The sequence below is a fragment of the Maniola hyperantus genome, chromosome 14, assembly GCF_902806685.2.
Source record: "Maniola hyperantus chromosome 14, iAphHyp1.2, whole genome shotgun sequence".
NCBI classification, from domain to species: domain Eukaryota; kingdom Metazoa; phylum Arthropoda; class Insecta; order Lepidoptera; family Nymphalidae; genus Maniola; species Maniola hyperantus.
Genome location: NC_048549.1, coordinates 4,708,630 through 4,721,219, shown reverse-complemented (window position 1 = coordinate 4,721,219; position 12,590 = coordinate 4,708,630). Strand labels below are relative to the sequence as shown.

At 38.7% G+C, this 12,590-nt stretch overlaps 1 protein-coding gene across 5 annotated transcripts in view; it reads left to right on the top strand.

Moving 5' to 3' along the window:
• MYPT-75D (Myosin phosphatase targeting subunit 75D) overlaps positions 1-12,590 on the top strand; it is a 50,108-nt gene that overhangs the window by 21,460 nt on the left and 16,058 nt on the right. For 4 of the 5 annotated variants that reach the window (XM_069503156.1, XM_034975154.2, XM_034975153.2 and 1 more), the window contains 6 exons: positions 3,886-4,037; positions 6,211-6,659; positions 7,951-8,076; positions 8,766-8,841; positions 8,924-9,065; positions 9,908-10,025. In XM_069503156.1, the coding sequence (XP_069359257.1) occupies positions 3,893-4,037; positions 6,211-6,659; positions 7,951-8,076; positions 8,766-8,841; positions 8,924-9,065; positions 9,908-10,025 (1,056 nt within the window). In that variant the 5' untranslated portion in view covers positions 3,886-3,892. Of the gene's footprint in view, positions 1-3,885; positions 4,038-4,319; positions 4,417-6,210; positions 6,660-7,950; positions 8,077-8,765; positions 8,842-8,923; positions 9,066-9,907; positions 10,026-12,590 lie in introns of those variants that run through there. The other variant, XM_069503157.1, reaches the window with a different exon arrangement.

Sequence of the window (12,590 nt, the reverse complement as noted above, 5' to 3'; positions counted from 1 at the left end):
ACGTCAGCGAATATTAAGTCATATTACACTGATTGTACGTTTTATATTATTATACGCTTAGGTACATATTTAGGACGAATGTTTCGCAACGCAGCTAGCTAGCAAATTGCTATGGTGCCTAGAGGCTACTAGCTATGTGCTTGTAGATCCAACCTACAATTTTGCCATTGGATATTATAGTAATTTAGTATTATAATTACTGTATTAATTGACGTGTCTGCGCTACCACGGACGATACCCTTCCCATGGTGCGTCGAAGCAGGCTGGTCCGCGTCGGTCCGCAATATCACGCATCGTGGGAAGCCGGTATAACTATACGAAAGCAATATACACGCGTAGTGTATTGTTGGTATAGGCACATTGACCGCTAAAAGCTAAATCACGACGTTCACGTCTCAAAACGACCTGATTTTATTAAGATGAAGCAAATCTTTGGAGCAATCAATATTCAATAGTTCTGCTAAGGTAATCGTGGATGCCGATTGTGAAAAATATCGTAATACCTGCGTATAACAGTGATACGAATGTTACATTTAGTGCGTATAATGTTGTAAGTGCTCCAGTTTTATTGATACTCAAGATTTAGCGATACAGTCTAGGGCTCGGGCTCCGGAATTCAGGTTTGGGTATATAACTCCGGAGTTGTATAGCGTTACTTTGCGGAAGTCCATGATATACAAGGAACCAAAAGCATTATTTGTCTGTTTTAGCGGATTATAGCAAGGTTTTATAGGTTCGTTTGAAAATGTGATGTCGTCAACATTACCGGAGTTTTTTTTCATATAAAAAAAAATCAAGCTTTTCAGCGATTTCATAATATACAGTAGAGACTGTTAATAAATTGTACGAATGAAATAGGGTAAAACTTATACAATTTTATCGATGAAAAACATAACAAAAAAACCGGCCAAGTGTGACTTAGATTCGCGCACCGAACGTTCCGTACTCAGGTATTTTTTCGACATTTTGCACGATAAATCAAAAAATATTATGCAAAAATGTAGATAAAATCTGTTTTAGAATAAAAGTACAGGTAAAACCCTTTCATATAATACCCCACTTGGTATAGTCATCTTTGAAAATACTAATTATTTTTCATGAACACAATTTTTTTGTGATGTAACCACAAATTCACGGTTTTCGGATTCCTTTTTTCCTTTTGAGGTACGGAACCCTAGAAAATCTTACTAATTATTTTTCATTCAATTGCTTAACAGACTTCAAAAATATTTAAATCAAACGCTTTTTATTTATTCACATTCAATTTTTTAATATGGCGCCGAAACTCCGGAATTGGAACACTGGGCATCGAAGCCCGACCGGAGCTGAAAAGTAGTCCGATTTTCAAGCCCTAATACAGTCGTATATTATCCTGGATACATTGGCTCACATGTCACCGTTCTACGCAACCGGTTTGACTTTGATCTTGTGTGATAAGTTATGCGTCTCTGGCTTGTTGATTTTTAAAGCACACACACGTAATATTTTAATTTCATTTTAATAAAATTCTCCGCTTAACGGCACTCAGTTATTTATGCATCGATCCAGTTTACATTACCTACTTATATTATGAACTTGTTAAGGTTAACACGCAATGAATTAAATGTATGGAACATGTTTCGTGGGTTTGTGTGTTGGTTTTGTGTATTGCTTGCTTTTCCTGCTTCTTTAGTAGTGGGAGAGTGGGTGGTGCATATCGCATCTTGCACGTTGTACCATACGGATTTGCCTGTGTTTTGTCGGATTATAGCGAACTAGCTTATGTTCGCCACTTCGTCCGCGTGGACTAGACAAATTTCAAACACCTACTTCACTTCACACCTTAGGGATTGAATTTTCAAAAATACATTCTTAGCGGATGCCTACGTCAGTTTCAGCCCGATCTGTCCAGTAGTTTTAACTGTGCGTTGATAGATCAGTCAGTCAGTCACCTTTTCCTTTTATATATTTAGTTATTGATACTCTTATTATTGTCTAGGACAGTCAATGGTTAAGTAAAGTAGGTAAACCGTTAATATGCATTACTTATTCTACTAATTATTGCAATTAAGTGCTGCAAAAAAGATAAATGAAGACAATATTATTTTTGCACCTTGACCTTTACATGGTCTTTAACTCTTTATCGTAATAATATTGCAAAAGATATTGACTACTCTGATCAAATTACTGGCATTACCAACTGTGAGTTAGTGGAAATATTTTTATTTATCAGAAATCCGCTTGATAAAAAATATTAGTTTATCAAGAGTCAAAAAGTAATATGCACGTGGAAGGAAAAAACAGGAGAGAAAGACCAATGAAAAGTTGGATAAATTGCGTGAAAGAGGATATGCATGTAAAAGGGGTGGATAATGCTTTGGCGGATGACAGATATTGCTACCTGCCAAAGATGATTCTAGGTCACTCGAAAGAACCTACGCTATAGTCCGTACAAAATGACTCCTCATGCGCCATTTTAACCCTTTGGGTCAATTGTCGTGTCATAAGCACGGTTCACCTTTAAAATAAGTACTAAAATCGTACTTTTGACATGGACACAAAAAGTTAAAATGGCGCGTGAGGAGTTAAATTTTACGCGTTACATAGGTTTTCCCTTGACGGGTCTTGACAGACGCGACAGACAGACAGACAACGAAGTGATCCTATAAGGGTTTCTTTTTTGAACCCTAAAAATAACATATAGATAGATAGATTTATTTTCGCATTTATGAATAGAATAGAATAATGTTTATTCGAGGTATCATATGCATGGTCACAGATAATATATTAAACTTGTTTAATATATTATCTCTGGCATGGTGTAGGTAATAGCGTCCTATACAGCAGTGCAAAACCTCGTACAGGTAGGCCATTCAGCCTGTGTTGAGGCGTTGTTGGGCCCCCTCAGACACTAACCTCTATGGCGAATATCTGAGGTACCAGACGCCCCAACGCTGATTTTCAGTGACCGCCTTGAGTGGTTCAAGTGTTCTTTTTTTGCCAATATGGGACAAAACTCGAATAAGTAAGGTATCTACAATTCTACAATCTACATACTTAAATTATTTGAGTTTTGCGAGAAGAAATCTTATACTATTAAAACTCTCCACCATTCGATCCAAACTGTAACATTTACATAAATGCTCCTATGTTCTGCAGGGTTGGCCTTGTGATGTGTGCCTTCCACATTAGCGGTCGTGGCAATAAACAGTTTAAACAAATATTGTCGTTTATTGCGAGCCACCGCACGCTCTGTCCAATTATTCCTTCTATCCGCCTGTGTAATTTGTATACAATACAAAACCAAAAATTTCTATAGTAGTTGATGCCAATTTCATACTGACAAATCAACAATGAATTGCTTTTCAGGATTAAGGATAAGTTCCAACTCCTTAATCCGTATACTGTAGGAGCATATCGATTATGAGTTTTATGCTTAGACGATTTAATTTTTCAAGGTTTTAAAAAAAATATCTTTTTTATTCGTATAAACTTTTACAAGTACTTACGAATAGTCGGATGCATCTACCACTGGTTCGGAATGCCTTTCCTACCGAGAAGAACCAGCAAAAAACTCGGCGGTTGGCCTTTTCAAATATTTGATATAGGTACAAGATTATGCCATGTATAAAATAGTATTTGCAGTCTTGTGCGTTGCCGGAACGAGCTGCAGGTCTAATCCACGCTCTTTTATCATTTAGATAATCTTAGAAAATAATATAAAATGTAAAAATATAATTTTTGAAAATTTTATATAATTACTTAAAAATCTTTCACAAGTGAAGCCTTATGCTAAAGCCTATCTCATTCTCTTAATTACAATACCTAAATCCAATCGTAACTAATTGACGAAATTCAATCCTACGCCTCATACCGATTTATAAGAGTCGCTTTTGCCTTTTACAGACGCCGCATGCAGCAGCTAAAACTATGGCAGCAAAGGGAAAAGGAGTGGGCGCGAGCGCGAGCGAAACGCGAAAAGAGCAACAAACGTAGCATATACTTCAGTGATAGCGTCATGCTGCTAGAAGCCGCCGCGAGGAATGACATCGACGAAGGTAATTTTTTTAAGGATTGCTCTGGCTTCTAGTCTTTCTGAGTCTCGACGAAGGTAAATTTAGGATTGAACTACAACTTTTCTTGCTGCTCGAGGCGTCACGAGGAATGACATCGATGAAGGTGATTATATTTGTTAAATATTTTGTCCGAATAAATTGAATGAAGAAAGCTGAAGACAGGGTTACTGATATGATGATGATATTTGCTTAGCTTGGTATTAAACCATAAATATAGGTAAGTGGTATGAGTAAATGGTAACAAAAGGAAAAGGTAAAGGCGCGAGCGAAGCGAGAAATGATTAACAAACGTAGCATATACTTCAGCGATAGCGTCATGCTGCTAGAAGCCGCCGCGCTGCGAGGAATGACATCGACGAAGGTAATTTTTTTATCTCTATTTTGTGTCTTATGGCACAATGACGTCAAGTGCACTTTCACGTCAATTGAAAGTAGTAGATTGTACAACAAGGGCATAAAATGGGTTTTATGACCGAGTTATACACTCTGCTTTTCATTTCGATTGCGAGGAAATGAAACACTGATACGCGACCGCGAACAGTGGGTGAGCTCACTCTCATACTTCACCTCTTCTGGTCATTGTGTACACATACATATATTGATAAATCACCCACTGCGCAGGTATAAGGTCAGAGGCCTTTTAACGAGACACCAAATACGTAATCGATATATCAACCACTGCGCAAGTTCAAGGTCGGAGACCTTATGACGTGACACCAACTGTATCTTACATCAATCAAGTACCAGCTAGGCTTAGGCACTATAGAAATTTCCATACAACACTTAGCACAGAGCATAAAAGGCAGTTTTAGTCCGCTTATACTGGGCATAAAGAATAATTTAACGAGCATGAGAAGTGAAAAAGCTGATTTTCGACTTTCATCGTCATCATTATCTTAACCCATCGCTGGCCCACTACTGGCTCCAGTGGGCACGGGTCTCCTTTCAGTTCTCATAGTCCACCAAGCTCGTCAAGTGCGAAAATTGGCGGACTTCAGACACTTTGAAAAAATCATGGAGAACTCCCAGGCATTCAGGTTTCCTCACGATGTTTTCCTTCACTGTTAAAGCAAGTGATATTTAATTGCTTAAAACGCATAACACCGATATCATGGTTTATTTACATTCAAAGATAATTTTAGGGACTTACCAAAAATATAAATAAGTCATAAATAGCTTAATTGGTATCATTTGCAAAGTAAATCTCGCAGCGAATGTGAGATTAGCGCAAAGCTTATATTTATAGCTGTGCCCATACATGGGTGATGTCATTGGTTGTGTTATACTTAGCCTTAGGTTATACTATCACGATATGTTAATTTAATAATGTGTTACAAGATTCCTCTTTTTTGTCGCTATAAAGCTGAATTCCTTACCTTATTTTAGTCGATGGTTTTAACAAGTATTGCTCTTCATCTTTTTGAAAGAGAAACTTTGGAATTGGTCATGTTTAATTTGTCTATATTCTTAGTTAGATACAGCATTTAAAAAAAAATACGGTTTATAATACTTTTTTCTACTAATAGATAGGTAGGTATATTTTTAAACGTTATAATACATTCATCATGCATAATCTGCTGATATGATTGAAATGAAACTTGTACAGTTAGTTACATTATATATTACAGTAAGTTACATTATAATCAATAATGCTACAACTTTGAATCGAAATCGATCTATTTATAGAATCCTAATTTCTATATAGAACTTGACCTGAATTTTAAGGGTTTGAACTTTATTTACTAAATTGATAAAAACAGTATTTTATACCTAAATACCTAGCTCCTACTGCTACTGAAGTCGGTTGCGCGTACAATATTGGCAGAGTTGCAGTACAAAATAGTTCGTGCAACCGACTTACACGACCGACAATGTGGCTGATTCTGTTTGTTGTACACAATCTCTAAACTAACCTAAATTGACAGGTCTAAATCTAAAGCTATCTTTTTCCGTAGGCAGCATATAAAAGGGATAACAACAGATTTAGACCGGCCATTAATTAATTTAGTGTAGAAATTGTATACAACAGAATTAGCCACATTAGGAAGAAATGAGGCTTCAAGAGTGCAATACTTTTGGATATTTAATTATATTTGTAAGTAAAGAAATAAAATTTAGAATTTATCACTAAAGATAAACTTAATCTTGTTTTCAGTACGACGATTACTCGCCCGCGGCGTAACTCCTGACGCCACGAACGAAGACGGCCTGACCGCTCTCCACCAGTGCTGTATAGACAACAACGAAGCTATGATGCGACTCCTTCTAGACAACGGGGCCAACGTCAACGCAGAGGACAGCGAGAAGTGGACACCCCTACACGCAGCAGCCACTTGCGGGAACTTAAACTTAGTTCGGATACTAATACAACGCGGAGCCAACCTTCTCGCTGTGAACGGCGATGGAAACATGCCATACGATATCTGTGAAGAAGAAAGAACGTTAGACGCGATAGAAAGTGAAATGGCAGCTAGGGGTGTCACGCAGAGGTTGATAGACGAAACGCGGGCGGCTACTGAATTGCAAATGTTGATGGATGTAGCGGAATTAGTGAAGCAGGGAATGGATTTGGATGAGCCTAGGGACAACCAGGGTGCGACGTTGGCAAGTATCTTATCATGTACTAGATGATGCCCGCGACTTCGTCCGCGTGGATTAAGATTTTTAAAAATCCCATGGGAGCTCTGATTTTCCGGGATGAAAAGTAACCAATGTCCTTCCCCGGGATGCAAACTATTCCTGTACTAAATTTCGTCAAATTCGGTTGAACGGATGGGCCGTAAAAAGCTAGCAGACAGACAGACAGACACTAAAACTCTGACTGTGCGGGTGTGCGGGGCGTCCTTCCCTGTACGGCTGACCTCATAGCCCGATTGCCATGTCGACCTGTCGCGAACAATAAATATCCACTTTGAAAGAAGACTGAACTGGACTACAAATTCATACTCCATACTAATATTATAAATGCGAAAGTGTGTCTGTCTGTCTGCTAGCTTTTCACGGCCCATTCGTTCAACCGATTTTGATGAAATTTGGTACAGAGATAGCTTGCATCCTGGGGAAGGACATAGGCTACTCTTCATCCCGGAAGATCAAAGAGTTCCGACGGGATTTTCAAAAACCGAAATCCACGCGGATGAAGTCGCGGCCATCATCTAGTAGAATCTAATTTCGTCCTATGACTTCATTGAACCATTTTAGCATAATATTATAACTATAATTTGTAGCAATTAGAGCAGACCATTACTGTTACAATCTTTGGCTGATACAAATTACAATATCGAGTTACCGACAATAATAGCAATCGTCTATTTGATCTTTCAATTGATGTTTATGAGATTGTTTGTGACAATGTTCGCAGTAGTTTCTAGCATACTAATTCGATAAAAAGTTTCATTTTCAGGGCTCTGCAATGAACAAGGAACCTTTATAGTTTCGCAATGTCCATCTCTTAGTAGCTCTAGTATATCCAAGAACTATTTGACCTGGAACCCTTATAGTTTCGCCATGCTCATCTCTTAGTAGCTCTGTAGTGTATCCAAAAACTTTTGACCTGGTTCCTCTTTTACCTTTGTTTATAGCTACTCTTTTACCTTCAAGGCATTTTTTAGGCAATCCATCTTAGGGGCCATCTTCACTTGCTAGCAAGTCTGATTGTAGCCAAGCTACAAGCAGTAAAAAATTTGGTATAGACTAATGTCTATAAATAATTTTGTACCTCTAACCGTAGTGGTAGGCCCCCAGGAATTATTTTTGTCAATAGTTAACTTTAACAAATGTAGCTGTCAAACTACGATTGTATTTGATTGTATGTAATATGCTATTTTTGATGTTGTGTATAGTAACTTTAAATAGATTTTTATACTTCTAGCTAATCTTAAATTCTTTGTTTCAGTTGCACGTAGCAGCCGCCAACGGGTACATCAAAGTGGTAGAGTTTCTGTTGGAGCATCGCGCTTCCACGGACGTGGTGGACCACGACATGTGGCAGCCGGTCCACGCCGCCGCTTGCTGGGGACATGTGAGTTTTAAAGAGAAAAGGTCGCCCACTCTTTGATGGGGTCCCAAGGTGCTGTAATGCAACCAGAAAGCGCAGCGTCGTTAGACCCCCCACTAGGCGTAAAGACGACATCAAACGGGTTGCAGGGAGCCGCGGGATTCAGGCGGCGCAAAACCGTGACATGCTATGTCCAGCTGTGGACTTTTATCAGTTGACAACGACGACGCAGCATTTGTTTTATTTTTTTATTTTATTTTGTTTATTTGAAAGTAATCAACAGCGTAAATACATAATTATTATTTAAATTTAAATCTAGGTATAACAGAAGGCCAAAAGAGATTACTTAAAATTATAATTAAACTATTTTAACAGAATAGAGTTAGAATAAATGTAGGTATATACAATAATAAAATAAAATTACAACAGTGTGTGTATGATTGTATGTGAGTGTGTATGCGTGTGTGAGAGTGTGCTTATGAGTATGATATGAGTATATTTTTATGATATTTTTTTTGTCTGTGTGGAATTGGAAAATGTTGTACGTATATATTAATGTCAAAACACATTTGCTATTCCCACACTTAAACTCAAAACAAATCCTAAGATTTTATCTCCAGAAATATTTTCCGGCACCAAATGTATCGTGTTGTGTAGTTACAAGGCGTATGTGCAACCTGTTTGCATTATTCACACATCTTTGTTTGTTGCAGTTGGAAGTTTTGGAACTGTTAGTACAATATGGCGCTGATCTCAATGTAAGGAATAAGCACGATGAAACGCCGGCTGGTACGTTACTTATATACATCACTTTATTACTATTCCATTAAAAAAAAGTTTTTTGGTGTTAAAAAGTTCTTCGCCTGCACAGATATATGCGAAGAGGGCGAGATGCGCGGGCGCATCTTACGGCTGGCGGTGGAGCAGGAGGAAGTGCGACGTCGCGCCGCCAGTGTGGCCGGGGAGCGACTGCGGGCGGCGAGGCGGTCCTCCTCCACCGCTTCTACAAGCAGGTAAGCTTGAGAGAGTCTCGTTCATGGAGACGCAGATTGTCAAGAGCTTCCGAGACGGTTAAGCGGCTTGACGTTGACGTCAAGGCGCTCGTAGATTTGTTTTGCTTGATCAAGCTGCTGGCGCGTCAAGCAAAAATATAAAATCGTATCAAGTGCGTAAATGCTTCGATCAAGCATCAAGCAAACTTTTTAATCGGTCAAAATGCTTGACTCAAGCAGAAATCTACGTGCTTAACCGTATCGGAAGCTCTTTACGCTTGTGGCTACAAGATGCGCAGCGCACATTCCATTCATGGAGAAGGGAGTGGCGACGCCCTGAAGCGGTACACGAGCAACCCGGCACCACAACCACTCCACTCCGCACACACCGCGGGGAACGTGGCTGGCAAAGCTGCGACGCCAAATCACAGGCAAATCTGTATATTAGCTCGTGATCACGCTTCTGCATCAACGTTCTCACATATAAGCAAACTATGGGCCTCATAAGAAAGCTCAGTCACTCAGCGGGCGATGGAGAGAGCTATGATTGGAATGTCTACGTGGTCAAATCAGAAATGAGGGGATCCGTAGGAGAACTAGAGTAACCGACATAGCTCAACGGATTGCGAAGCTGAAGTGGCAATGGACAGGGCACATATTTCGTAAAACCGATAGACAGCAATCGTAATTGACAGCAAATTCTGCCCTTTGATTAATTGATTCGTAGTTTATATTTTTTCACAGCCAATCACGAGGCAGAATTTGTTACCGATTACGATGACGATCAATACGTTTTTCTTACACAATTCAACCAACAATTTCGTCATTTTAAGAGGCATTCAACAGCAGTATTGTTTGTTTAGAGTGCGGTCGGTGCGGCGGACGTCGCTCCGAGAGAAGCAGTTGGCAGCGAAAGCCGACGCGCGAGGCGAAGCGAGGCTGAGGGAGACCTTTGACTCCGCTGTCGACGATGAATATCAGGTGAGTTTGTTTCACGTAAACTTTGCTAACTTTGTGCCTGCGCAATAGTGATCTATCGATTTAATTGGCGGCACGAAGTGAAGATGTTTCGGGATGTCACGTCCAAAAAAATTACGGATCCGAACTATGGGCCTAGCTATGAATGGTGTCGCTAACTATGGGCCTCGAAAAGAAAGCTCAGAGTCACTCAGCGGGCGATGGAGAGAGCTATGCTTGGAGTTTGGTGATCAAATCAGAAATGAGGAGATCCGTAGAACCAGAGCAATCGATATAGCTCAACGATGGGATTGCGAAAAGTGGCATTGGGCAGGGGACATAATACAAAAAACTGATAGATGTTGGGGTCCCAAGGTGCTAGATGGCAACCTCGCACCGCAAAGCACAGCCTACTTGCCAAATTTCATGATTCTAGGTCAACGGGAAGTACCCTATAGGTGTTCTTGACAGACACGACAGACAGACGGACAGACAACAAAGTAATCCTATAAGGGTTCCTATTTTCCTTTTGAGGTATAGAACCCTAAAAAATTTAAATTAAGTGCTGACAGAAGTAAAAACTTAAAACTATGAAAAAACAGTGTTTTTTTGGATTTTCTTGCATCGTAAAACGCCCAACGCGCCTAAATTTTACGCCTATACTTCAATTCCACTTTAACTTATTCCATCAAGAGTAATTAATTGCAGCTACATATTTGCTAGATATACAAAACATTCAAAGTACGCATCGGATTTTAATGCGTTTTTCATCAATAAATAGTGATTCAAGAGGAAGGTTTATACGCATAGTTTATTATTGTTTTGTGTTAATTTGTTTGAATATGATGATAACTGTTCAAGATGTCGGAAGAAATTAAATCCACTGAGAGCTTTCATTGAAAATCCTATTTGTATGATGGAATTGTTCCTCTTTATTAGGACTACTACAAAAAAACACACACACTACACAAAAACAAAGGGTCAAGTGCGAATTGGACTCGCACACGAAGGTTCCGTACCATAACGAAATACCAAACAAAACCATACAAGAAATAACACTTTTTAATCCCACACCTAGCCCGACGTGCACTCCTGACCTGGTGCAAGCTTAATCACCGGACAACGCCACCTATGATGTGGTTTCGTAAATTATTATTCGAATTTGAATTATTATTTGTGATGTAACCACAAATTCACGGTTTTGAATTTTTCCTTTACTTGTGCTATAAAACCTACCTACCTTGTAGTTGGAGCGGTTGCAAAACCTTTGCATTCGATTTATTTATGGACTAAGGAAATTTGACCACATCACCGAATACCGTACGCGCCTTAAATGGTTGACAATTAGACGGCGTCGGGATTTCCACGCACTCACCTTACTCTTCTCTATCCTCTATGCTCCCCACACTCCTTCGTACCTTAAAGATCGCTTCACTTTTCTTGGTGCTGCCTATCGCGACAGGAATTTACGCTCATCCACAGATAACAAACTCCAAACCCCACGTAGCTGCACAAAATTCTACGGGAAATCTTTTACAGTATATGTTGTACAACTGTGGAATGCTCTGCCCAAAAATATCCGGGATTCGAAATCCTTGCCCATATTCAAAAATCGTCTTAAAGAACTATACTTATCGATGCCATAATAGTCAATTTATTCCATCATAGGTATTATATGTATGTCTTTTATAATATATGTAGGTATGTAGTTATATATATATATATATGTATTTCTATTATGGATTGTATATATATTGATATTTATAATAGTTATGTATATGTATGATAGTTATGTATGTATTACTGAAATAGTTAATTATATTATATAATATTATACTACTTCATTTTTCTGTATTGCGTGTAAGTACTATCCTACACACCTAGTTTCTCCTTTCTCCAAAGGTTGCCTGGTAGAGATTGCTGTGAGCAATAAGGCCGCCTTTGCATACAATTATTTTTTAGTTTTAGTTTTTTTGTAATAGTTATTAATATTTTTGTGTGCAATAAAGTATTTCTATCTATCTATCTATCTATCTACCTGTCTTTCATGATAAGTGGTCAACTGGAAGTACATACCTTAAGGAACGACAGACAGACAGACAACGAAGTGATCCTATCCTAAGGGTTCCCTTATTCCTTCTGAGGTACGGGACCTTAAAAACAAATCCATATAAATAGGTATATATACTCCTATATACTCTTAACTGTTAACGTATCTAGACAAAATTGCTCAATAAAGATTGCAAGCACAAGAAATACAGCGTCTAAGATTTATTAATTAACCTCGCTCTATTAAAAGTCTTGTTATATTTAAACTGTTCCACGTTGGTGGTTTACAACTTATAAACCGTAAACGAGTTTATTATGAACATTTTTATAACACATGTTTTTAGGGTTCCGTACCTCATAAGGAAAAACGGAACCCTTATAGGATAACTTTGTTGTCTACAATGAACCAAAAGCTTAATTTGCTGTAATCCACTGATGATGCTCCGGTGTCGGGGCGAAACGTGCGTCGAGTGTGTTTTTAGGATTTGTGTGTTTTTAAATCATACAGATTCGACCTGTTTCAGCGGATTACAGCAAATT